General features: G+C 44.9%; 2 protein-coding genes across 5 annotated transcripts in view; one reads left to right on the top strand and one right to left on the bottom strand.

The window, feature by feature from the left end:
- Nucleotides 1–1,944, bottom strand: part of LOC127607550 (uncharacterized) — a 229,996-nt gene extending 228,052 nt beyond the window's left edge. Inside the window, exon 1 of the mRNA XM_052075979.1 lies at nucleotides 1,828–1,944. The gene's annotated coding sequence lies outside the window, so the exon portion shown is untranslated. The remainder of the gene's footprint in view (nucleotides 1–1,827) is intronic.
- The window catches only part of LOC127606639 (ras-related protein Rab-28), a 294,192-nt gene that overhangs the window by 16,022 nt on the left and 252,344 nt on the right, over nucleotides 1–25,826 (top strand). For 2 of the 4 annotated variants that reach the window (XM_052074940.1, XM_052074941.1), the window contains 3 exons: nucleotides 19–148; nucleotides 20,278–20,381; nucleotides 20,460–20,496. In XM_052074940.1, the coding sequence (XP_051930900.1) occupies nucleotides 19–148; nucleotides 20,278–20,381; nucleotides 20,460–20,496 (271 nt within the window). Of the gene's footprint in view, nucleotides 1–18; nucleotides 149–20,277; nucleotides 20,382–20,459; nucleotides 20,538–22,459; nucleotides 22,562–23,691; nucleotides 24,556–25,826 lie in introns of those variants that run through there. The other 2 variants (XM_052074942.1, XM_052074943.1) reach the window with 2 other exon arrangements.

Here is a 25,826-nt window from a genome sequence, read left to right as displayed (position 1 = left end):
CGTTCCTCTCCCATGTAGGGGGTTCTCCTTGTGTATGACATCACCAATTACCAGAGCTTTGAGAATCTAGAGGATTGGTTCAGCATGACGAAAAAGGCCAACGAGGAGTCCGACGTTCAGCCTGTCGTCTCCCTGGTCGGGAACAAAAGTGAGTGTCACGCATGCAAAAATAAAACAAACATTCTTTGAAAACCCCGAAGATGCCTTTTTCTACAGCTAAGTTCGGAATAAATAGCCAGACGATTGCTTTACATACGACGGATGATTCCTCCATTTGCTTCAGCCCCTCCCACATTTCATGTTACATGTCTGTGGAGGAGTGAGTGTTTGATGGTAGCAGACATGTTTGTTGGAGCGCCAGATAACCGATCTCGTGTGATATGTCCGTCGATAAGGAGGTAGCTCGGGTTTGGAGCGTTGGGAGTGTTTGTGAACTCTGGGGAGTCACCGCCGATGATTTAGGATCCGCGGATCATAAGACCTCAGGAGAGTGCTTATCTGTGTCCCGCCTGTCTCACGGTCAGATGCCCCTCTCGCCAGCCCCCCTCACCCGAGCTCTCCTGTTCTCGAATCGTCGATCAGACACACTTTGACGCTAACCAGACGGCTGGGCTGCCATCTCCAAAATAAGGAGTAATAATGATGACATCCCATCGGACAGATGTGTTGTCTTGGGTACCGCTGTGTTATTGTGAAGTGTCAGCGTGTGCGTGACGCTCCACCTTGTTGGACAATGATGAACAGTTAGCAAAGTAGCGTCTGCACACTGGGAGCGCTCCAATGTTAACTCATGGGGGCCATAGGTCACAAGTCTCCTGCACACAACACATTCTGTCTTCTTCATTTGAATCTCCGAAAGCCGGGTTTGGAGGTGGGCGCCACTTGCAGTTAGACTGTAATATTTAAGTACGCACATCCCACCGTCATGTACACCTCTCCCCCCTCCTGCTCCTCTCAGGGCTTGCTTGGAATTACCCCCATGTGTGTTTTCTGACCAAAAAAGAAAACTGCAATCCCACATTGATGGCCCCACTAGGAGCCATCCATCACCTCGTGAATCTCCCAGCATTTCTCTGGGTTAATTTTTAAGACAACGTGAAGGCTTAGTCAAGTATTCGCTTGGAAATATGGTACAACACTTCGCCTGTAAACTTCAAGGGGCTTTTACACTTCATACATTGGTCATGTTTGTGTTTCACCAAGTCGAATTCTTGGCTTGCAACAACAATGAACATGTGATTACGTAGCATTCTTTCTGAGTGGAGAGGTCTTTCGGAGCGGTTCCCATGATGTCGGACGAGTTGGGCAACATGTTTGCAACAAACCAAAATAGACAAGCAGACATAACAAGGAGCTTGTACAAACATGACATTTTTGTGTCTGTGAGGACCTGACTCGCGGGTGATCTGGGTGATTTGACATCCAGGGACATTTTCACTTTAAAAAACCTGAGCCGAACTCTCAGCAACAGTGGCCTTCCCTTTAATAAACGCTATGCCTTCAATTGGTCACTCAGGTCAACCTATGACAAATTAATGCCAGGCTGTTAAATTCCACTCCCAGTTTGTTTCCTGTCAAACTAAACACAAAAGAAAGAGAATTACTGGCTTATTTAAAACAGGGGTGTCAAATTCATTTTTGTTGCGGGCCACATTGTAGTTACGGTTTCCCTTGGAGGGTCGTTCTGAATTTTGGGAAGCCATATAAAATGTTTAATCACCTCCACACATTACACACACTGCACAAAACAAATTGTTGGATAACTAGTTTTAAAATCAGAAGTCAAGAATACGGACTGTTATTGTGGATTGCATATGACAATTTGACATTTTGGTTCAAGTCAAGTCAAGTCAACAGTATTTATAGAGCACTTTCAAACAGCCATCGCTGCATACAAAGTGCTGTACATGTAGCAATTTAACATGCACAATAAACAGTAAGACAAATCGGTGTCTAGGGGCGGATGAGCTCAGAGAGGTAAGGTGGCGCGAGATTATTCAAAGATTTGAAAACGAAGAGGAGGATCTTGAAAATAACTCTAAAATGGTTCAGACTTTAGCAAGCATCATGGAACTTGACATGCTTGATTTGCTTTCGCGGACCACATAAAATGATGTGGCGGGCCATATCTGGCCCCCGGGCCTTGGCTTCGACACCTGCGATTTAAAACATAACTTTGCCTTGATAGTCAGTTTAGCTTAATGCTAACAAACAATGCAAATAACCATTAACTGGCTAATGATTACTTTAGGTGTCACAGTGTTTGATAACACTTTAAGCAGCATAAATGGTGGAGCAACACATTTGGAAAGGCAATATAACAATATAAGCCAAGTTCCCTTTGTCATATTAAATGATGATGATGATTTTAACCGTGATTTGCAGTCGACTTTGTCATGTGATCACTCTACAATTGTGTGCATGTCCATGTCATGTTCCGAGGAGATGTGACACATTTTGAGAGTCCTTTTTGTTTTGCTTGTTGATTAAAGGTTTTAATACTTTTGGTCTTTAAGTTACATCATCTGTCCGTACTCTCTTCCAAAGGTCTTAGAGCCATGAGTGATGGCAATTTAAAAAAACAAAATGACAAGCTGACCAGACCACATAATAAATGGAAAATGCCTGCAAACTTATTTTTGTGGCTGAGGTGCTTCCTTCATCAACTAAGCATCACAAACAGTTACAAATTTTTAAAACCAAAATAGGCTTCATAAAATATGTCTTACCTAACATTTCGCTCATTTTTTGCAAACAAACCAAAAAACGTACAATTTTAGTCTTGAAGTGACATAATGTTGCGAGTCAGAGTAAAGAGTGCAATTTGAGAGCAGGTGGAGTTATCTGACTTCTCAGATACTTGGAAGTCTCCAAGAAAGTTAATCATTTTGAGAGCCTTTCCACGGTGTTAAATTGGTTGCTAATTTGTAAGAAAAAAGACCACGAGGAGACTGACTATGACTATGGATTTGAGGAAAAAAATGAATGTGAATTTGACCATTTTTCTCTAGCTAACTCCTCTAAGCATCCCAAGATGACCGTGTATTGAGCGCTGTCATGCTGTAACAGGAAAAGGCCTCACTCAAACTATTCGTGCAAAGTTGGATGCATAGAAAAGAGTAAGTGAATGGGTTAAAAAAATGTATGAAAATTAAGGGGCAACTTGGCTGAAAAGCTTCATTTATGATTAAATTAGCATTAATTGAATGCATCCACTTCATGTACAATATACAGTACATGATGAACATTCTCTCGAGGCCGGTTGGCTTACTCACTGTTTTAAATGGAGCGTTGTCCTCTCAAGGCAATTTGGAATAATCAAGCACATGGACCAGACGGGATTCTTACCTTGGCCCGACCGCCCTCTTGTGCCATGTCGGTCCGGAGGAACAACCTTCCCTTTCTTCTTCATCCTAGCATGGCTGGCCGGCCGTGTGCTTATCGAAGCACCAGCATGCGTCACGCTCCTGGCCCTGACACGTTGCCCAGCCCCTTGTGTTGAAAAACGGCAGCACTTGTAACAATTCAGAGGATGCCAGTGCAGTATTTTTGATGAGGCTTCCCGTGCATGCACACATTCCAAACATGCTTGGAGATACAGCAGGTCATTACAAAAGGTCAGAATGAAGGCTACTTTCTTCCCAAAAATGCTATCATTGTATGTTAAGGGTGTCGTCTTAATGCGCTTCACACGAGTGGCTAACTTTAGCAGCCAGTTCTACTGCATGGATGTCACCACCTCATCAGCTGTCACATCTTCACTCGCTGTTCCTTCTGCTCACTCGCCGCCGTGGCTTTTCGTGCGCTCTTCTTTTCACACCTTGTTGAGGCTGATCCCTCTTTTGTAATAATGTCACAAAAACAGCCGCGTCAGCGAACGCGTAAACAACAAATGATCAGAGCTAATGCTTTGTTGCTGACTAAACTGTGCTCAATGAGATATGCTAAGCCAAGGCTTCGCTAACTTTTGGGCTCCAAAGGCCCTTGATGGAGGAGATGTTTTTTTCAAAGAATGAAAAAGCTTTATGTTAGTTAAACATCACTACCGACTGTGCCCTTTAATGTTACAACAATTAAAAAGTAGCCTATTTACAAGAATAAATGTTAGAATAACGTTCATATGAAGGAAAAAGATGTTAGGAGAACAAAGTCATATTGGGTTCATGAAGATGGAAATAAGTGACTTCCAAAAATAAATATTGTCTCATGTGATGGGACATTTATTTTGTATTCTGGGGGTGGGGGGGGGGGGGGGGATAAAATAAAAATATGTCCTTTTTCTCAAAGTATGCCTTTTGATTTTGAAACAATAGTACTGTATACATACAGGGGTGTTCGATTTATGTGAAACAATCATTTTCGCTGCAACTTGACAAGATTTGCCAAAAATGACAATCTGTCAAAATACAAGTTATGTACTTTAGGACGGAAATAATTTGGGGGGAATTTCTTTGTTATGGAGGATTTTTTTTTAGGCATTTGAAGTGCTCATTCCCTGTCTTTTTCAAAATACCATAAAGATGGCGGCCACTTTGCTAATTTTCAAGCTTTTAAGTGGCCCAAAGCTAGGCTAAGGAGGACAAAGTGGCACCCAACAAAATAATTGTTTTATGTGCCAATCCCCACATGTACTGTAGGTACTCTACATGAACTTTTTCAGAATGATAAGCCACAATGAATCATCTCTATCCAGATCCATATTTTTTTAGTAGACCATATATCTACTTAAAACAAATATTTGGATGCAGATGATTTTATTTGGTGCACCCACTCGATAAAATGAATTTGAGTGAATTCTACAATAACCTTTTTGGTTGTGTGCTAATCTAGCTCATAAATTTGGGTCAGTTTAAGAATTTTGCAACCAGGAACTTTCGATGTTCCAGACCTTGTAGTCCGCAACCTTAAAAGATGTTGCAATATGCTCATAACTGTGAACTTTTTTTCAAATGTGTCCTTTCTGCTTATGTTAGTACTTCTGTAGACATGCAGTCTGCGTCATTTATCACACCAATTTGTTTTTATGGAGTAAGGATGGCGAGGCCCCTCTCGCTCCCGAACCATCGGCCTTCCCATCGCCGGTGCTCTCTCTCCCCCAGGAGCTCCAGCACCATCCGTCATGGGCTTGCACAGCCCTTATTTGGGGTGACTTAAATGGGTTCACTTCTCTTAACCCCTCCTCATCACTCATGGGGTTTCTTTGCGGCCGATCCACTCAGATCCGCCATGGGAAAACTCCTTGTCATCTCACAAAAGTCTTACCTACTCTCATTCCTTTTGCTGTGCTGCGTTCTCAGTGTTCTGTCTTGCTAACGCTTCTAATGGCACACTTCAGCTTATCTCACTCTCTTGAGCGTGTGCGGACTTTTGCAGTCGCCAACCTTACTCACAGTAATGTCTTTTCATTGGCTCCGTGGCGCTGTTGTGTCAAACAACACCCGCGTGTTTGCCTTGTGCACGCCGCGGCCGATCTCTCCGCATGTCGGTCCGCATCACACTTCTCCCTCCGTAGTTTTCCAGCCAACCATGTGAGAGTCAAAGAGTCAAAACACGGATCTTCTCATTAAGCGTGTCCTCGCCAACAACATTGTCGGACTGGATTTTTTGGGACGTTTCACGACGCCTCAGGTGAAGTGGAAGCCAACGGCGCGAGCCCTTCCGCGGTCCAGCCGTCACCTTCATGCCCCTGCAAAACTGCCACAGTTCCTGTCTGTTGAGAGTTGGCTTGCACATTTCTCAATTGAGAGATGCTCAGATGTCCAGGGGTGCAGAGGAGCTCAATGCGCTTCTGTTTTTGGTTTAGCGGAAAAATGTTTTTCCTGGCTCAACCCACTCCTACTTAGGTCCTCTTACAACAAACTAAAAGGTCCTAATTGCCCCCGAGGGAAAGGTTTAGCCACAATAGACATGTGCTGGGACAAAAGCCCAGTACTCTTGTACCCTCACCCCTCCCCAGATTGGAGGGATGAACACGTCAGCAGTGCCTGTGTCGCACGGTAGGTTGTGCAACCGCAGCTTTGACGCTGTATATACAGTATATAGACCTAGTGAAGGCATGGTTTACGGATGGATAAAAACCTGGAATGTCTGCCCTTTGCAGCAAATCCAGCGTTTCCTTTTTCTCTTCACTTTTTATTCTCACTAAAAGGGTCAGCACAGATGTATCGTGTTGTCTCGGTTCCTGCGCCGGCTCTTTTTTTCAAGTCTGGAAGTGATGGAAAATGTAGAATCGTATTACAACGGGACTGAAGTGGGAAGAATGAAGAGGTCCAGCTGCATTACATTGCGACAGATAAGTGGTGTAACAATCCCCGCGGCCAAGGTTGAGCTGTGTGACCGACTGGCACTGGTTAAGAAATACTTGCCAGGGTTTGTTTAAGCTGACTTGCAACACTTCCAACACACAGCGCCGCTGCTAGAACCCATCGAACAACTGTAAGCAAATTGGACCAAGCACTACAATTTAATTGTGACAACTCGATGACTGCTGTGGTGCCTCTCCCCCAAATGACACTCCTCTCCCCATCTCTTTGGACTCTCGCGCCTGTTAAAACATGGAAAGTCCTCATTCATTCTAGCCATCCATAAAGCAAATATTGTTGCACATGCAGCTGATGATCAGTCTTCCAATATCATCTTGTGTGGTCAGTCATGGGCCATTTGAGTTGCACAGCACAGCTCAGCCACCTGACCTGAATGAATCCTGGAACCCTTATCGTTTTCAGCCTTGACTTTATTTCCTCACTTCTCCACATCATTGATATGGAGGAATTTGTGGACGATGCGTTGACGCATCTTGTCATCTGTAATTTCATGAATGCACTTTGAACCTTTACATCACTGGCTGTTTTTACGCCAAAAGTCTGCAAGTTTACTCTCTTCTGTTCAAACACCCCCAGCAGGCAATGACAGGGTTTTACCTGGCAGTTTTTCATGTTCACGGGGTAGGTCAGAGGCATCTGAAATTGAGTTCCCCTACCCTATTGTGTTGAAAGCAATAGTACGTCACACTAGATGTCGACTTATCTGATGTCTGTGGAAAGCACACACAGTTGCGGGAATATCCGGCTTCGGTGGGTTCTGTGTAAACGAGACATGCAGATAAATTCTCAGTCTTATGTGATTTCTTGTTTTGTGTATTTCTGTGCAAGAGATGCTACTGACTGATTACACCAGTGCACCAGGTTTTAACTCCACATGAAGTCTGAGTGGCCTGTGAACACAAAACCATTTTACCTGAAAACTGAAAAACAAACAAACAAACACTGTAACGCAGCAGACCAGCGCAAGCCAGAAACGTGACCGATCTCTTTGTATTGATTGCGGCCAACAGAATTTGAAAGTTACTGTACAAAGAATCTGTTTTGAATGGACTATACACTATTTTCTGTCTGTTAAATCGAGGTCTCACTGTAATGTTTCTTTCGAAAATGCCTTCAACTCCATGCCCTAGCATGCATGACAGACACATTATTTTCTGTAATTTTTCCAGGCCCATGTGAATGGGCATCATTTTGACTGTGTCGTTCAAAAAAAGCAATGAAACCAAAATCAAGCAGATCTTATTCACCATGTCCTCGTTTCGGACGGTGGGTCAAGCTTATTAGCAGTGGCAATGTTTGACTTGCTGTACATTACATCAAAAGTCCCCGTGAACTGAATGACTAGACTCATAGGGTTGATGAGGCAGCTAATGATGAAGACTCCCCTGTGCTCAGCAGAAATGTTATAGCGCATAGCGGTGATTCAGGCTCACAGAGACACGCATTACTGCTTCGCCATAAAAGTCCACTTAGTTTAACAGCTGCAGGAGAGCCTGGAGGACACTGCCACTGAAAACCCGGGCAACGTCTTGTGCGGTCAGCTCGGTACTGGCTCTTTTGTTCACTTTTCATGAGTCCTGAGAGCCCGCTAACATAGCGCACAAGGCCCTCGGACCCATGTTTTACTGGAGCTCTGAACGGCCATGCATTCCAGCTACTGCCAGACATTTCCATTCCCCGACTTCGGCGGGAGGAAGACCACATTGTAGCGAGCCCACCATAGACGAGTGTGAGATCGCACGGTGAAGTGTGAAAGCAACGTGTGTGTGACACGCACGTGTGCGTCCGTGCGGGCTTTCATGAAAAACGATCGAATGACAGGATGAGCTGTGATCAATGAGCTGTCGACAGAACACTTCTGACCTAGTGGAAAGCAAGTCCCCTGACGTTCCCCGCCGGTTTCAGGCCACCGGGGCGGGGGGCGCCGCCGCACAAAGAATGCTCTGTCTCTGTCAGGATTCCCTCGAGAAGCCTTGCGCAGGCCTCGCTCACCTTCCGCAACACCAGCCGACTAACAGCACTTCATCTGTCTGGATTCGCTTGAACCAGTCGTTATTATCTTATTATCGAAGCTTTAATATGCTGCTGATTGCTTCTCATTATTCTGTCACCAGTTATATTCACTTAGATCCACCGGTACAAGGAATTAATTGAAAGGGCAGAATTGCGACCTTGTTATGGACTGCACTCACGACTCAGATGAGTTTTCCTGTGCTCTGGCCGAAAAAACTACGGGAGTCATTTTATAATTCTGGAACTTCTGCATTAAAGCGATGTAATTCAAATGATACTGTTATAAATGTAAATGGTGCCGACTGTAAACAAGACCGTCTCTTGCAAACAATTCATTTCTCTCTCAATTTGGCCTTGGCTTGAGAATAACTGCTCGTTGCCCATAACACTTAGCAAAATACGACTCATTCCTCACATCCTTCTGTGACATTGCCATTTTCAGCTTGCATGTCAACACAGAATAATTTATTGGATACTCGAGAGACTTTTATATGTTGTAAAGTTTAATTGGCCAACTTGTACTACAAAATCCAAGCGTAAATCAAACACCACATCAATTACCTTTATAGATTCGCTCACAACTCTATGTAAACAGAGCTTTGTGAGCACGGAAATAGGCCACGTCATTTAGGAATTTAGGAAGCCAAGTCACAATGTGTTGGGCCATCTTTTAATCAAGTGAGCAGTAAAGGTGCTGTGGAACCATTTTGAAACTTAACAATTAGGCTTTTTTTGTAGTTTAAACATAATTTAAGACAGCTCCTATGCACTTTACATTATTTATGATGAGACAAAAGTTTTTTAATTTGATCAAACTAGGAAGTCAATCTTTTACTTTGGCGGTTTCCTGCATCATAAAATACGACAAACTCGCAACCATTCCCATAAACTTACATATTTGTCTCCTGAGCCCATTTTATTGAAAATGTCCATTGATATTACGTCACAACGCAAGTGAACAAAATCAATTGTAATAGCCATTTAATCTAAAAAGTCGTACCAGATCTCATCGTTGATGAAAGCCTGCGTGGAACACATCCAACCACTACACGGCAGACTTACTTTGTGCAGACAGTTTCTGTCGCAGTTTGTTTGATAACCGTCACCATATACAATTCTGCATTGGCTCACATTTTGTCATTGAGGGGGAAACTGAAGAAAACCCAGAGGGGTCCTCAAGGCCTGCTGTTAGGTAATGTTGGAAGTGATAGGTTCTCCCTTGTGGTCGATTGGTCTCGACCGTGGAACTTTCTTTTAATAGGATAGGACCCCCGAGCGCCCCTCTGACAGCAAGCGGCCCACCATTTCTATCACATTCCACCCTCAGTTCGCAGACGAGGCCGAGCTGCTGCTTAGTTTAAAATGCCAGCAATTAACTGTGCTATGTCAGGCGTATGCCGTCCATTGCTGGGAATCTTGTTGGAATTGGTCCCCAGCAGCTTAAATCCACGGCCATTAGGTACGTGTCTGTTATCGTGGCATGCTTTTAGAAAAGCCCACTGTTGTTGATTACGACAGAGCTAATGGCCTCTTTTTTGGCCTTTGCAGCATGTGTAGAAATATAAAAAGTACATTGCAAAATATTTTGGATTGTAGGTAAAAAAATAACATTATGTCGTGACTTCTATATATATAATTCACCACCAACTGCAAACGTGTGAATGCAATGTTGCATATGTGTGTCAGAGAGTTCATGATTTGGTAACGGGTAGAAATAATTGCAGTCCCTTTAAGGACCGCCATGTTTATCTGCTGGTTTCTATTGAAACCGACTTTCGGCGGGTCTCGGTTGGCGCGGGGAGTTTTGCTGCTGTTGGTGCTAATAAAACAATGACACACTCTCTCTGAGAGCGAACGTGAGAAATTGTCGCCTTCTTCGCGTTGCAACAATTTCCACAATTAAATGAAAAAGTAAATAAATAGAGCAAAGATGTTACCAAGATAACAATATGACATCATTTGTAAGAATGTTTTATGCTTGTTTTATATTTCAAAATTTTTAAACATTTTGCTTACTAATTCCTTCTCCACATATGTCATGTTCCGTATTTGACAGCAGGGGGCGGGCGTTCTTGTTTGCCGCCTGCACACCTGCCACCCATTTGTTGGTGATTGCACCTGCTATACTTAGGCGCTCCGGCAGTCGACTCACTGCCGGAGTATTCCACGCCGTGCCATTGCTATCGCCTATTCATTTTCGCTTAGATACTACCTTAAATGACTACTACCTTGATATTCCTCTCGTGAGTGATTATAGTATTTTGCTTAAGAACTTTCTCCCGTTTTTTCGCAAGTGTTTTCTGTTGCCTCGTTATTATTTCTTGGTCCTCTTTTTGACCAGCGTTTTCAGGTGTCCGTTTAGACGGGGACTTTTGGGTTAAAATAAATCTAATCTTTTGTGACAAAATTCCTTTCTGTGTCTGCTATTTCGGGGATACACTTATCTCCAGTTAGTTGCGCACGGAGCGATTATTCTGTCGCTTCTGGCACAACGTGACAACATATGATACTGTGGACCAAACAATTTAGTAACTTTGCCTTCTTCTCTAGCTTAATTCTAACACACAATGCAAAATGCTTCAAACAGACTAAAAAGACTAACATCGGTTTCATGAGATACAACTCGGGCATCGGAGAAAGCTGGCCGGTTTTGCAGATTTTACTCCCTGTGCAACAGCTGCAGCTGCACTAAAGCGCTTTACAGATTTTAACATAAATCAATAACACAACAGAACACATAACATAAAACACAGACAATAATATACAAAGATGTATTGTCTTGTTGTGAAGGTCGACAACATGGATTAAAGGCAAAATATTCATATTTTGCCTTTAATCCATGTTGTTGTTGTAAGCGTTAAGGGACCAAAATGTTTAATTGAATGCTACACTGTGTGTGTGTGTGTGTGTGTGTGTGCATGTGTAAATGTAAAAAAAAAGATATATATATATATTCATTCATTCATTCATTCATCTTCCGAGCCGCTTGATCCTCACTAGGGTCGCGGGGGGTGCTGGAGCCTATCCCAGCTGTCTTGGGGTTGTTCGTCTCTGTGTGCCATGTGATTGGCTGGCAACCGATTCAGGGTGTCCCCCGCCTACTGCCCGGAGACAGCTGGGATAGGCTCCAGCACCCCCCGCGACGCTAGTGAGGATCAAGCGGTTCGGAACATGAATGAATGAATGAATTATAGAGTATCCAACTGATTCCGGAACCAATTTACGCTATGAATGAATGAATGAATATATATATATATATATATATATATATATATGGGAGACGGTGGTTCGAATCCCGCTTGGGGCAAAAATGAGCACATAACACCATCCAGTGTGGATCATTGGGCAAGATCCTTCACGCTAATGCCTACCTCATACAATGATGAGAGACAATAAAATGAATGACATGCCAGACGTCGCCCGGCCAAACAAGGTCTGCGTCAGGTGCTGGGGAACCAAGTCAAGTCAAGTCAACAGTATTTATAGAGCACTTTCAAACAGCCATCGCTGCATACAAAATGCTGTACATGGAGCGATTTAACATACACAATAAACAGTAAGACGAATCGGTAATAAAGGCGGTAGAAAGCACCAAGCAGTAAAATCAAGAACAAATCTAAGTCATGCTGAGTCGAATGCCAAAGAATACAAGTGAGTTTTGAGGAGGGCTTTAAAGATGGGCAGCGAGGAGGCTTGCTGAATGTTCAGTGGGAGGTCATTCCAGAGAGGGGGACCAGCAACAGAAAAGGCTCGATCCCCTCTGAGCCTCAGTTTAGTTCTTGGTACTTCTAACAAAGACTGGTCCACAGACCTGAGGCCCCGGGCAGGTGTGTAGGGGCGGATGAGCTCAGAGAGGTAAGGTGGCGCGAGATTATTCAGAGATTTGAAAACAAAGAGGAGGATCTTGAAAATAACTCTAAAATGGTTCAGACAGTGAAGGGATGCCAGAGTAGGAGTTATATGCTCCCTCTTACGAGTACCAGTCAAGAGGCGAGCAGCAGCATTCTGTACCAGCTGAAGGCGCTTAATGGAAGACTGGCTGACTCCAAAGTACAGGGCATTGCAGTAATCCAGCCGGGATGTGACAAAGGCATGAATTACTGTCTCAAAGTGTTCATGTGAGAGGAGAGGTTTTATTTTGGCGAGCTGTCTAAGGTGAAAGAAACTTGATTTAACAACGGCACCAATTTGCCGATCGAGTTTGAAATTACTGTCCAGTTTAAGGCCCAAGTTTGAGACTGTTGATTTCAGATAAGGAGACAGGGGGCCCAAGTCTACAGGATGCAATGTACAAGGGCCACTGGGACCAAACAATATCACCTCTGTCTTCTTTTCGTTGAATTTCAAGAAATTTTTAGCCATCCAGGTTTTGATTTCTTCCAGACAGGATAGGAGTGGCCTTAACGAGAAGGCGTCTTTCTTGCTCAGTGGGACATAGATCTGGCAGTCATCTGCATAGCAGTGGAAGGGAATACCATGTTTCCTTAAGATGGAACCCAACGGGAGCAGATACAGCGAGAACAGCAGAGGCCCCAGAATTGAGCCCTGTGGAACACCACATGACAGGGGAGCAGTGCGTGACTCAGAGCAGCCAAGGCTGACACAAAAGGTCCTGTCAGCTAGATAGGACCCAAACCACTCAAGAGCACTGCCGCCAATGCCCACCAAGTGCTGCAAACGAGTCAGCAGAATACTGTGATCCACTGTATCAAATGCTGCAGTTAAGTCCAATAAAACCAAACACACGTGGTCTCCAGAGTCATTTGCCAGGAGGATGTCATTAGAAACCAGAGCACCTTGATGAAAAATGGGCTACTGGAACAAAGCGGAGATGGGCGAGATGCGATAACATGGCTCTGTTGGAATGCTACTACTCAAGCAACCCTAGTCAGAGTGGTTACATGCAGAGAATGTGTGCTAAATGGTTACTTCGAAACCCACAGTCGCGGTTGACCACGAAACAATTAGTAGCTCAGTGTTCCAACATCCACAAACGGCAACTGCTGTCACAACTTGAGATTGATGAGGTACAATGCAGGTTCCGTTGAGGAGGGCCCCAGGCTGCCAGATCAGAGGAGGTCATACCAGAGATTGGGAGGCAAGCCCCAATGAATGCAGATGATAAGATTGGCAGCAACTGAAAGCTGGGCATCCTAGAAACCGATTACAATGGCTATGTGAAGCACCACCTGAAAGTCTCATGGAAAGTGTGAATGCAGCACTGAGGGCGATCAATACCGTAACGATCACGGAAACCAATGAGCTGATATACGCTTCAGCATCAGTGATCCTAGAGATGCTTGGCGATAAGAGTAACCGTGGAAGCCATGACATACGTTACCCACCATGGAAAAGACGTTGGAGGCTAAGATCAAGGCGGCTCGGAAAGATGTGAGTCAATTGATGGAAGCCCAGAGAGGTGTGATGAAAAGGCCGATACCTGAGAGGTACATGCAGATGACCATACCTCAAGCACTCGAAACTGCCAAACAAAGGTTCCAAGCCTTGTCCAGCCTCCTAAAGCGGTACACGAAAGAATGAGGCCAGACGAATAAACAGGCTGTTCGCAACACAACCTGCGAAAGTGTACGCTCAGTGGCAGGGTCCAAACAACAGAGCTGGCCCACCAAGACTGGAAACTGAAAGGTACTGGAAAGGCATATGGGAGAAGGAGGTTGCACATAACAGCAGTGCACAATGGCTGGTGACCCTGAGAGAGTAGCACAGCAACCTCCCCGAACCCAGTTACCATAACAGTAGCAGACATACAGGAAAGAGTCTCAGATATGAAGAACTGGACAGCACCAGGCCCAGACATGGTCCACACCTACTGGCTAAAGAAACTCACAGCACTCCATGAGCGCCTAGCAGCACAAATGAATTAGCTGCTGAGGGATGGGACTCACCCACGATCGCTAACCGAAGGGCGAACGATTCTGATCAAGAAGGATCACTCAAGGGTCCAGTCCCATCCAACTATCGGCCAATAACCTGTCTCTCCACAACATGGAAGTTCATGTCAGGCATCATTGCGGATAAGATAAGTGGACACATTGATCAATACATGAGCGAAGCACAGAAGGGCATTGGTAGGGATACCAGAGGAGCCAAACATCAGCTCCTGGTTGACATAACAGTCGCACAAGACTGCAGGTCCCGACGTACCAACCTGTGCACAGCTTGGATTGATTACAAGAAAGCCAATACTCGACTCAATGCCACATACATGGATCACTGAATGCTTGGAGTTGTATAAGGTGAACAGGACCCTAAGAGCCTTCGTTACGAACTCGATGAGGATGTGGAAAACCACACTTGAAGCCAATGGCACTCATCCTGGCTGCTCAGGAGCAGGCCCTGAGCACCAGAGCCATTGAGGCCAAGATACCACACCAGACAAGACCCAAGGTGTAGGTTGTGCAAAGAGGCACCTGAGACGATCCAACACATAACTTCAGGGTGTAAGTTGCTGGCAGGGAAAGCCTACATGGAACGCCATAACCAGCATAGTCTACCAAAATATCTGTGCGGAGTATGGACTGGAAACCCCAAGGTCAAAATGGGAAACACCTCTGAAGGCGGTGGAGAATGACAGAGCGAAGATCCTGTGGGACTTTCAGATCCAGACTGACAAGATGGTAATGGCGAACCAACCAGATAGCGTGATCATAGATAAAGGCCAGAGGAAAGCCATTGTAGTGGATGTAGCGGTCCCAAGTGATGGAAACATCAGGAAGAAGGAACACGAGAAACTCGAGAAATACCAAGGGCTCAGAGAGGAGCTGAAGAGAGCCTGGAAGTTAAAGGAGACAGTCGTGCCTGTGGTGTTCGGAGCACTCGGGGCAGTGACCCCCAAACTAGATGAGTGGTTGCTACAGATCCCGGGAACAACATCGGACATCTCAGTCCAGAAATGTGCAGTGCTGGGAACAGCAAGGATACTGCGCAGAACCCTCAAGCTTCCTGGCCTCTGCTAGAGGACCCGAGCTGAATGAGGGACGGACACCACCCGAGGGGGGGTGAGACGAGGAATTTTTTTTACACTACCGTTCAAAAGTTTAGGGTCACCCAAACAATTTTGTTTTCCATGAAAAGTCACTTATTCACCACCAAACGTTGTGAAATGAATAGAAAATAAAGTCAAGACATTGACATGGTTATAAATAATGATTTTAATTTGAAATAAGATTTTTTTTGCATCTAACTTTGCTTTCGTCAAAGAATCCTCCATTTGCAGCAATTACGGCATTGCAGACCTTTGGCATTCTAGCTGTTAATTTGTTGAGGTAATCTGGAGAAATTGCACCCCACGCTTCCAGAAGCAGCTCCCACAAGTTGGATTGGTTGGATGGGCACTTCTTGCGTACCATACGGTCAAGCTGCTCCCACAACAGCTCAATGGGGTTCAGATCTGGTGACTGCGCTGGCCACTCCATTACCGATAGAATACCAGCTGCCTGCTTCTGCTCTAAATAGTTCTCGCACAATTTGAGGGTGTGTTTGGGGTCATTGTCTTGTTGTAGGATGAAATTGGCTCCAATAAAGCGCTGTCCACTGGGTATGGCATGGCGTTGCAAAATGGAGTGATAGCCTTCCTATTCAGAATCCCTTTTACCCTATACAAATCTCCCACCTTACCAGCACCAAAGCAACCCCAGATCCATCACATTACCTCCTCCATGCTTAACAGATGGCGTCAGGCATTCTTCGAGCATCTTTTCATTTGTTCTGCGTCTCACAAACGTTCTTCTTTTTGATCCTAACACCTCAAACTTGGATTCACCCGTCCACAACACTTTTTTACAATCTTCCTCTGTCCAATGTATGTGTTCTTTTGCCCATCTTAATCTTTTTCTTTTGTTGGCCAGTCTCAGATATGGCTTTTTCTTTGCCACTCTGCCCTGAAGCCCAGAATCCCGCAGCCGCCTCTTCACTGTAGATGTTGACACTGGTGTTTTGCGGGTACTATTTAATGAAGATGCCAGTTGGGGACCTGTGAGGCGTCTGTTTCTCAAACTAGAGACTCTAATTTACTTGTTTTCTTGCTCAGTTGTGCAACGCGGCCTCTCCCACTTCTTTTTTGACTCCGGTTAGAGCTGTTTGTGCTGTCCTCTGAAGGGAGTAGTACACACCATAGTAGGAAATCTTCAATTTATTAGCAATTTCTCGCATGGAATAGCCTTCATTTATAAGAAGAAGAATAGACTGTCGAGTTTCTTATGAAAGTAAAATCTATCGGTCAAGTTCACATTTTAAACCCTTCAAATAACAGATATGTAAACACAATCAGTGGAGCAAGGCATTCCACCCCCTCCCCCGTTGGTCAAGGCGTGCGCACCGGAAGGAGCACCACAATGTCAATGGCCATTGAAGCATACAAGCACAGGACGATGGTGCCAGAATATTTTTTTTCTCTCCAAAAAGGGCACACTAACAAACCCTATCACCTAAATAACAGCTACTTGTGCGTAAAAGCCTCCTATATCCATTCGAGCTTTATCTCCAGCTGCTCACTCAGAATTCACCGCATTGGCATGCAAATATTTGAAATAAACAGTGACGGTGACCAGAACGAGGGAGAGCCATCGGTCTTGACGAGTGATGTCAAGACCTAAGACACTATCTGTTACGCGCTCGGAGGCCCACACAGTTTAAGGTCGTGTTTGCAGTCACTTCCTCCGGGTTGTTAAGCTGATGTACAGTTTGACAGACATGGAAGGAAACCAGAGCATGGCGGCGAGATTGTTTTGACCTGATAAGTAGAGATGGGTACATTAGGTAGACAAATTGAGCGAAACACTAAAACGCTAGGATTAACCTTGTATTGAGTGTAGAAAGACAGATGCCACATGCTACAAAATTTTCCCAAATGTTTCTGTTTAGTTTGACCAATGAAAAAAATGTATTTCTGTCATTCGCTCCTAAAAATGTTAGCCAGCTGCAGATGATGCTGTGCAAAATTTATCGTGAACCCTGCTCAGGTGGCAATGAAGATAGCCGGACTGCCTTGCCAGTTGCGGGTTGGGTCCGTCTGAGTTTCTTGAGACCCGCCGCAAGCTCAGCTCCAGCCACACTCAAAACACAATTCCGTGGCTTTGGAGGACGGGCTTGGCGGACGACACGGCACAGCACAGCACAGCACATTGAGTTAAGAGAGCAATCAATGCTGTGTTGAAGTATGATTTCAGTTGTCCTGTCACAATTTCATTTTCTAACTTGTCGTATTCTCAAGAAGTAGCCTTTTATTTCTGTTTCTGTTTCTTTATATTGTAGTTGACACAGTTAACACACTTGTTCCTCTCTACCAAACTTGCCGTTCTTCTCCACCCCATATTTCTTTGTCTATCATCTGTGGACTCCTTTTAGTATTCAGACAATGACACCACATAACTGAAATACCACGTGTTACAGACTTTTAAATAAAATGTACGTCAAGGTTGTTAGTCTGCAACTGCGTTTTTAAAATGTCAATCATAACAAGTTGTTTTCTCCCCCCCAAAAAAGCTGTAATTGAGTGCAACTTATGCCATAGTTGAACAATGTTTGTTTGAAACAAGACATTTTAACCACAAGACATATCTGTACTTGGTATCAGCGAGTAATCAAATGTAAGCACTTGTACTCGATCAAAAACAAGTTTTTAGATGTCAGGGGGCCAAGATCTCAGAATGTACAAACACCTCATGACGATGTTGTGCAGTTTGGAAATTACAACCGCAATCTCAGGCTAAGGGACTGGTAGTCGCGGGCAGCTAATGCCAGCTTTTTGTCTTCCAGTCTTGTTTCCACTCTCAGCTCTCAGAAATAAAGCACGTATTTGCACCCCTCGTCTTTTTTACATCCAGTGAATGTGCATCTCCACTCTGAAGTCAGTGTTGATGTTAATGTTGCCCAAATGTGACACTGACACATGACTGACCTAACCCAAGTGTGCAGGATCCAAAGGATTAGGAATGTTTACCCCTAGTAGCATGGAGGTACCTTTGCATGTTAATGATGGGAATTAATAACCTGCTGACGCCTGGGAGATAGCTTTGTTTACTCCCGGGCTGCGACATGACAGTCTGCCCTTGCCCTGAAAGGTTTCTGTTTATGTGTCTCTTATGACCATGATAATCGGCTTCTACTGGAAAATGACCCCTCCCCCCCCCCCCCCCCCCGAACCCCCTTAAAAGTATTTGTTTAGTTTCTATGGCTTGCCTGCTGGCATTTTTGGGGTCATGTGACTTGCTGAGATATTAATATTGCTCAATAAATGCAGTATTTATGTTCTCCCAGACTATATATCTGTCCTTCTGGGTGCAACTCTCTCTCGCACACGCTCCCAGGGCATGAGAACACAGTAAATCTTTGGCAACATCACACAAAGAAGAAAGCTCTCAGACGGGGGACGAGAGAAATGCAACACCGTACAGTAGCCTGACTTCCTCCGGGTGCCATAGACCCACATAGGCACCAGATACCGGGTGTGGCCGCCTACGTGCACAAAGCCAGAAATAAAGAGACAGGCTATTGCTTTTCAGCAGCGAGACCCCCGGGTGACCTTCCCGTCGACCCCAGCATGACCCCACATGGAGGAAAAGGGAGAACCAGAGCAGTCGGTATCACTCCAAAGGAGTCAAATGCTCAGCCAGCACCAAGACAAAAGCTAAAAAAGAAGACGTTGTCATTGTAGCCTGCGCAAATCAGGTGACAGTCCCCATTTCTTGGACCTGTGTGCCCACCTTCTGCCCTCATAAATCAAAGCTCTTACGCTTTAGCGTTCTTGCTGTGACTTTAGCCTGGAGTCCTTGTTCACTTATTGTTCCTGACCATCTCTGCTACTGATTTGTCAGCGTCAGGTCAAATAAAGGTTCTCGGCTTCAGGGTGGAAGTGTACTTGACTGGTGGGATGTCTCCCAATGGTTTTGCATGCCAGGTTTTGGGTTACTGAATTGATCATCTTGAAGGGAAGAAATAAGTCGCATGTCCACTGAGTGGTTCAGTTGACTTTATCAGACTTCTGTACGGATGGCAGTGACATGGCGCAGAGGTTCATGACTTGTCAGACACCACTCCTCTGCAGTCATGTATAAAAATATCCATCCATCCATCCATTTTCCAAACCGCTTGATCCTTACTAGGGTCGCGGGGGTGCTGGAGCCTATCCCAGCTGTCTCCGGGCAGTAGGCGGGGGACACCCTGAATCGGTTGCCAGCCAATCACAGGGCACGCAGAGACGAACAACCATCCACGCTCACATTCACACCTAGGGACAATTTAGAGCGTTCAATCAGCCTGCCATGCATGTTTTTGGAATGTGGAAGGAAACCGGAGTACCCGGAGAAAACCCACGCAGGCCCGGGGAGAACATGCCAACTCCACACAGGGAGGCCGGAGCTGGAATCGAACCCGGCACCTCTGCACTTTGAAGTCGACGTGCTAACCACTGAACGACCGGGCCGCCCTGTATAAAAATATGAAATCCAATAAAAGATGAGCCGATATTTCAATTTTAGTCGAAACAAAAGTTTCTACTGAGGTCAAAATTGAATTTGTTAATGTTTTCAAAGCTTTTGATGATGATTCAATCAGTTCCACACCGCCAAGCAATGTGATTGAGAAAGGACAACAAAAGAATATTTAATATAAAGTCAAGTTCATTGTTGTTGTTCTTTTTTTGCTGATCCCTCTTTTTTTTTAAAGTAAAAAAAGTGATCTTTTTCTTCCCTATGTAGTGATTATGTTACAAAAGCCCCCATTACTTCGGTCATGAGCAACATCAAAACTAGCGGTACTGACGGCAGCATAACTATCGAGTTATGTTTTGTTGTCAGTCTCTTTGTGACTCTGGTTTATGTAAACAGTTATGTCTGCTGTTTATGTTGGGATATACGTGACAGTTTACCTGAAGTGCGAAACGCGAGTCTGCTCATTTGTCACGCTTGTGTTTCGGCCCCAGTCGACCTGGAGCACATGAGGACGGTGAAGTCCGACAAGCACCAGCGCTTTTGCCAAGAGAACGGCCTCATCAGTCAGTTTGTGTCCGCCAAGACCGGGGACTCGGTGAGCATCAGCCAACAAAAGCATGATTTTGATCACATCGGGTAGGGTTAATGTTTCACGTTGTGTTACTGTCTTCAGGTGTATCTTTGTTTCCAGAGGGTTGCGGCTGAGATTCTCGGCGTAAAGTTGAACAAAGCTGAGATAGAACAGTCCCAGGTGAGTCATTCAAGTCTCAGATTTCAACAAAAGGTCTCTCCTAGTCTTGGACGTTACTTTTTCTTCGTCTTCGTGGATTCATTGACCTGAGAAAAATGATCAGTCACACAGAGTATGTAACATTATGCTGCTTCTAATGGAGGTCACTGGGAGTGTGTTAGGTCAGCAGAGGTCATCACACACTGTAAATGACCTTTTGTTGCATAAACACTGGTTTGTTGCGTCTGCCTCAAGTGACGCTCTACCTGCCAGTGGAGCTGCCCGTCTGTAAAGAAGACCCACATTGGCCACATTAATGCGTGAAGTCAGAGGTTAAAGGTATGCATTTGCGGGGGTGAGAAGGTAACTTTAGCTGGCTGATTTATTTCGTTTATCCCCGCAACGTGCTGTGTTGGCCTAAAAGAGGCTTCGGCCTGCCAGCGAGGACGGGTTGCCCGAATGTGGCAGCCTTAGGATTTACAGGGTCACCTCCCCCAGAAGCATTAATCCTCGCTCCGATACGAGCGGTTGGAGCCGACCTGGCTGGGTAGCGCTCGATGTGCTGGGGCTTGCGGAGAGGTCACGGCCCTGGGAGAGGAGGAGAGCATGTAAGGAGAGCACTGGCCGGATTCTCAAGCCCATCATCACCGCTGCCACTACCGCTGCATACTGACTAATGGAGCTGTCCATCTACTTTGTTCTTCCTCCCCTCTGTCACAGGAACAAAGTGCTTTAATCCATGTCTATCAAGCTGAGAGAGAGGCTGTGTGAAAAAAACGAAGTGATACACGGTGGTGGTCTTGTCGTTTTAATTATGGAACACGTATTTGTTTTAAAATCCCTTTAAAGTGAAAATCAGTGTCTTGTGAATTTGACACACCGCAGAGCAGAGGGTTGGGAACAACTCTTCCAAAAACAATTGATGAAAGCTGCTACTGAATGTCCCTCAAGTACCACTTGTACAACCTGGAAAAATGGACGCTGCTTACTCCCTCTAGCATTTTTGTTTTACACCTACACAACTCTACATGTTTGAGCCCAAAAAATAAATCCGATTAAATTCTCCAGTGGCCAGATTATATTTCACCGTGCCGTATCGGGTCAAGGTGGTCGACTGGTTCGCACGTCTGCCTCACGGCGCAGAGGTCCGTGGTTGGATTCCGGCCCCGGCCTTCCCGTGCGGAGTTTGCATATTCTCCCCGGGCCTGCGTGGGTTTTCTGCAAGTACGCCGTTGCCCTCTCACATTCCAAAAATATGCACGGCAGGCTGATTGAACACTCCAAATTGTCCTTGGGTGTGAGTGTGGGCACGGATGGTTTGTATGTCTGTGTGCCCTGCGTTTGGCGGAGAGAATGTGAGTCAGTTTATGGTACTCTTGCGATGACGATGGACACTTCCTGTTTCAAGCTACTTCTTCAATAATGCTGCCTGAATGATTTATTTATTTTGATAAGCGTTTCAGAGAATGGATCAATGGATGGGATGTCTGCTCTCTGTGCTTGTTTAGAGGTGGAGTCATGGGCTCAGTCAAGCCTCATTATCAGCTGTCAGCTATCGCAAGCTGAACACAAGGGTCACGACCCATGACAGAATTATATCTGCCCGGCTGCCCCTTCCTTCTTGCTTCTCTGTCTTTGGGATCAGATAGCGAGCCCTCAGATCCATCACTGGCCTCGACACCAGGCCTCAGCAGCTCATTCATTCGCCAGCCCAACATCTGCGCGCCTGCTAATGGGGCAGGGCCGCTGTTTTCCGCTTAAGACCGACGTCGTCCGTGTCCTATGTCTATCGCACAACAATTTCCTCCCTATCGTCCCACATGTCCATGATCTACCTGCCCTCACTCTCCATTCTCACCGTGACTATTTTTCTCTCCTTTGCTCATGTTCTTTTTTTGTCCTCAATCTCTCTCTGCTGCCTGGCATGTGTCGTACCTGCTCAGAGGATAGTGAAGGCCGAGCTGGTCAACTACCCGCAGGATGAAGGCCCGATTAGACAAGAGAACCGCCAGCAAAGCAAAATATGTCTGGTTCAATAGTTGAAAGTACGTTTCCCCAGTAGCATACTATCGATGAGTATCACTAGAGGATCGAGTTGTTTCCCTGTTGTAGTATTTAGCTGTGAAATAGCTCCTGGAATTTTAGAACGGTGTCATTTTGTAGTCCTTTTCGTCACAACAAAATGTTATTCACATCATTTGACTTTTTCCACATTTTGTTATTACAGCCTCAACCCAAAATGGAATCAAATCTTTTTTTGTTATGGCCACAAATTTCTACACAAAACACCCATAACGACAACGTGAAAAAATGTTTCTTCAAGATCTTTGGCAGTAATTGGAGCCTCAAGTCTTATAATGTATGATGCCACAAGTTTGGCGCCCCTATCGTTAGGGAGTTTCAACCATTCCTCTTTGCAACACCTCTCAAACTCCAACAGGCTGGATGGGGAGTGTCGGCACCATTTTAAGATCTCTCCAGAGATGGTTGCATGCATTCAAGTCTGGGCTCGGTCTGGGCCACTGTTGTCGTTGGAACCTTCAAAGCAGCAGAATATTTTTCTGTACCCTTCCCCAGATGATTGCCTCGAGGCAATCCTGTCTTGCACGTCAACAGACAATTCCTTTCACTTGGTGCTTGGGTTGTGCCCTGACCTGCACTGACACCTGTGACACCTTATATAGACCTTTTCCAAATCGTGTCCAATTAACTAAACTTACGTCATGTGGACTCCAATTAAACTTTCGGAACCTCTCAAAGATGCCCGAGCTAAATTTTGAGCTTTGCCGGAAGGGCTGTGAACACTTTTGTATGATTTCTTAGTATTTTTATTCTTAGTCAAGTTGATTTTTTTTCCCCAAAAAGTTGTGCATAACTGAATGTGGAAAAGGTGAAAAGCGATGAATACTTTGTGGAGGCGCTGTACCGTAGGTAAGAACAAAAAGTATAGTCAGTCATTTTCACAGCGATCCCCGCTATGGAATTTTTCATGGAATGTACTGTATGTCTGTTGCGTAAATCAGAGCTGCAGTTTCAACTGTGGTAACACACAAAATGCAAAGTATATGGTCTCGCTATATTGTGGATTTTGACCTTCTGTTCTGGAATGCAGTCATGATTCTGAACAAAAAATGCTGCGACTTACTGGTGTGTTCCTCTTTTTGCATTCTTGCAGCGTGTGGTCAAGGCGGACATCGTAAACTACAGTCAAGATATGGTGGCCAGGACGGTCAACACCCCTCGCAGCTCCATGTGTGCGGTGCAGTGAGTCCACGCAAAGCCACCACGATGCCATCTTGTCAGTCAGTATTTTCCTCCCGGGTTGACGTGTCCAAACTGCGTCGTCCGTACTCGTCTGTCGTCCGTATGGTTGAGATGAAGAACCTAGGGCGTTCATTTAGCGAAGAACCACCATTCTGTCCCCATTTAATGTCTGTGATTCATCATCCACCAATCAGAACGTAAGTAAATGGGCTTCAGCATCCGCCGCTGCCTCGCAGCCGACAGCAGGGGTGCATTCTCGGTTTGAAGATTGAGGTGAACAAGAACAAGGTCTCGCCACAGTTTTCTGACATTTCTGAATGCGGTGCTAAAATTAATTAGCGCTTAGTTGTTTTTTTTTCTGCAGCACACTCATGAGCACAATTTGCAAACAAGAGACTTTTAAATGGTGTATTTCTAGAATTCTAGTTAAATAAGATTCAGCTGTTGAAAGTATACCCTCTCGCCATGTTTCTCTCTGTGCACTTCCTCCCAAATTCAATGATGACACTGTCTTGATAAAGCCTTAGAAAAGATGTTTACATGTATCTATTGTTCGTGAAGAGTGACACTTTAATAGTTTGTTTCTATATGTAAATGTTGACATTGAAGCAAATCATCAAAAGCTGGACCATACCCATCATGAAATTAAATGTGAACATCTAGATTCCCCCGATGCGATGTAAGTAAAATGACGACTCGCATATTTGCAGTTCAAACTGATGATTATTTCGCTGCTTTCTGTTTTTAAATAAAAGTTTGACGCTGAAAATGACAATTGGTCAGTGAATATGGTTTCAATGAGTTTCGATCTTGCAATCTTTCACTCATCGAATCAATGCTCACAGCGAACTGACAATGATGCCGTGTGCTCGAGCAAAACGGTTGAAATTTAAGACTAAGGACTGAAACATGACCACCCCCACTCCCTCCCTATACAGCGCTAGCCAAGTCACTGCTGGCTAATAATGATCCACCTGGTCTTTGTTCTGTGAATCTTCACTAAAATAGCCTCGAAATCTACTCCAGACAGATGATACAAACACCCAATAAAAGCTTATACGCGCTATTAATTAATTACCAAAGACAGTAGTGCTGAGCCTTTTGTTATTAGAGGGGCCTCGTTCAGACACCATTTTTTTTTCTTTCTTTCTTTTTTTTTGGTCTCGTCAGCGTCACTGAAACCAGTAGTGGATTAAGTGCCTTTGAAACCGCACGGATAAACAAAACAAAAGGCTGTATCTCTCCAACCAGGTGTCGGCTCCAATGCAGACTACAAACGGGGCAGAAATGGTCGGCCCGGCTGGGGTCACACCAGTCCCACGTGCATTGTTTCGCTCGAGTGGACGTCTTAGGAATTGTCTTGGCTAGATTTTTTTTTTTTTTTTTTTTTCTCGAGAGCTGTCACCAGTGTTGACAGGAGAGAGTTGCCCTTGGCTTTGCGGCTGTTTGGACAGGTGTTTTTTGAAAGAAAACAACCGCAGTCCCTCTCCATGCTCAGACCCGCACTATATTGTCGCGTCTCTACAGACGGAAGCAAAGAATATCAGCACAAGAATAATGCTGGAGAAAGGGCGAGGCTTTGCTACACTGGGGCACGTTAAGGGTGGATGGCTCAAAACTCAGCCTTTCTTCCTTCGTTTGTTCAGCACCTTTGTGAGGCATTTCTGCGAATGAACAAAGTTCCACGAATGGTTAGCATTCCTGGTGTAAAAGATAAAACCTGGATAGCAATTGACATGGCGCTTTAAATAAATACTGTATTCATGAATTTAACATGTAGCAAAATGTGTTTAGAAATGTGCCAGACAACAGGTAAAGCTAATGCTTCCAAAATGAATTCATTCATCCATTATCTACATATCGTCGGATAATGTTACCAACCGGTAACATTTCGTTTTTGGCAATACTTTAAAATGAATGTCATGCTAGCCATGGCTGCTTTGCCTCTTGCCGTCCGAGCACGTGAATGAGATGGGGGCATTTCTTTTCGCAGAGATTTTAAAGGCAGAGCGCAGTGACGTGAAGCTACGGTCTTGCTTGCAGCTT

Source organism: Hippocampus zosterae, chromosome 1, assembly GCF_025434085.1.
Source record: "Hippocampus zosterae strain Florida chromosome 1, ASM2543408v3, whole genome shotgun sequence".
NCBI classification, from domain to species: Eukaryota; Metazoa; Chordata; class Actinopteri; order Syngnathiformes; family Syngnathidae; genus Hippocampus; species Hippocampus zosterae.
Note: the sequence above shows the minus strand (reverse complement) of the source record. Positions and strands in the feature narration are given on the sequence as shown.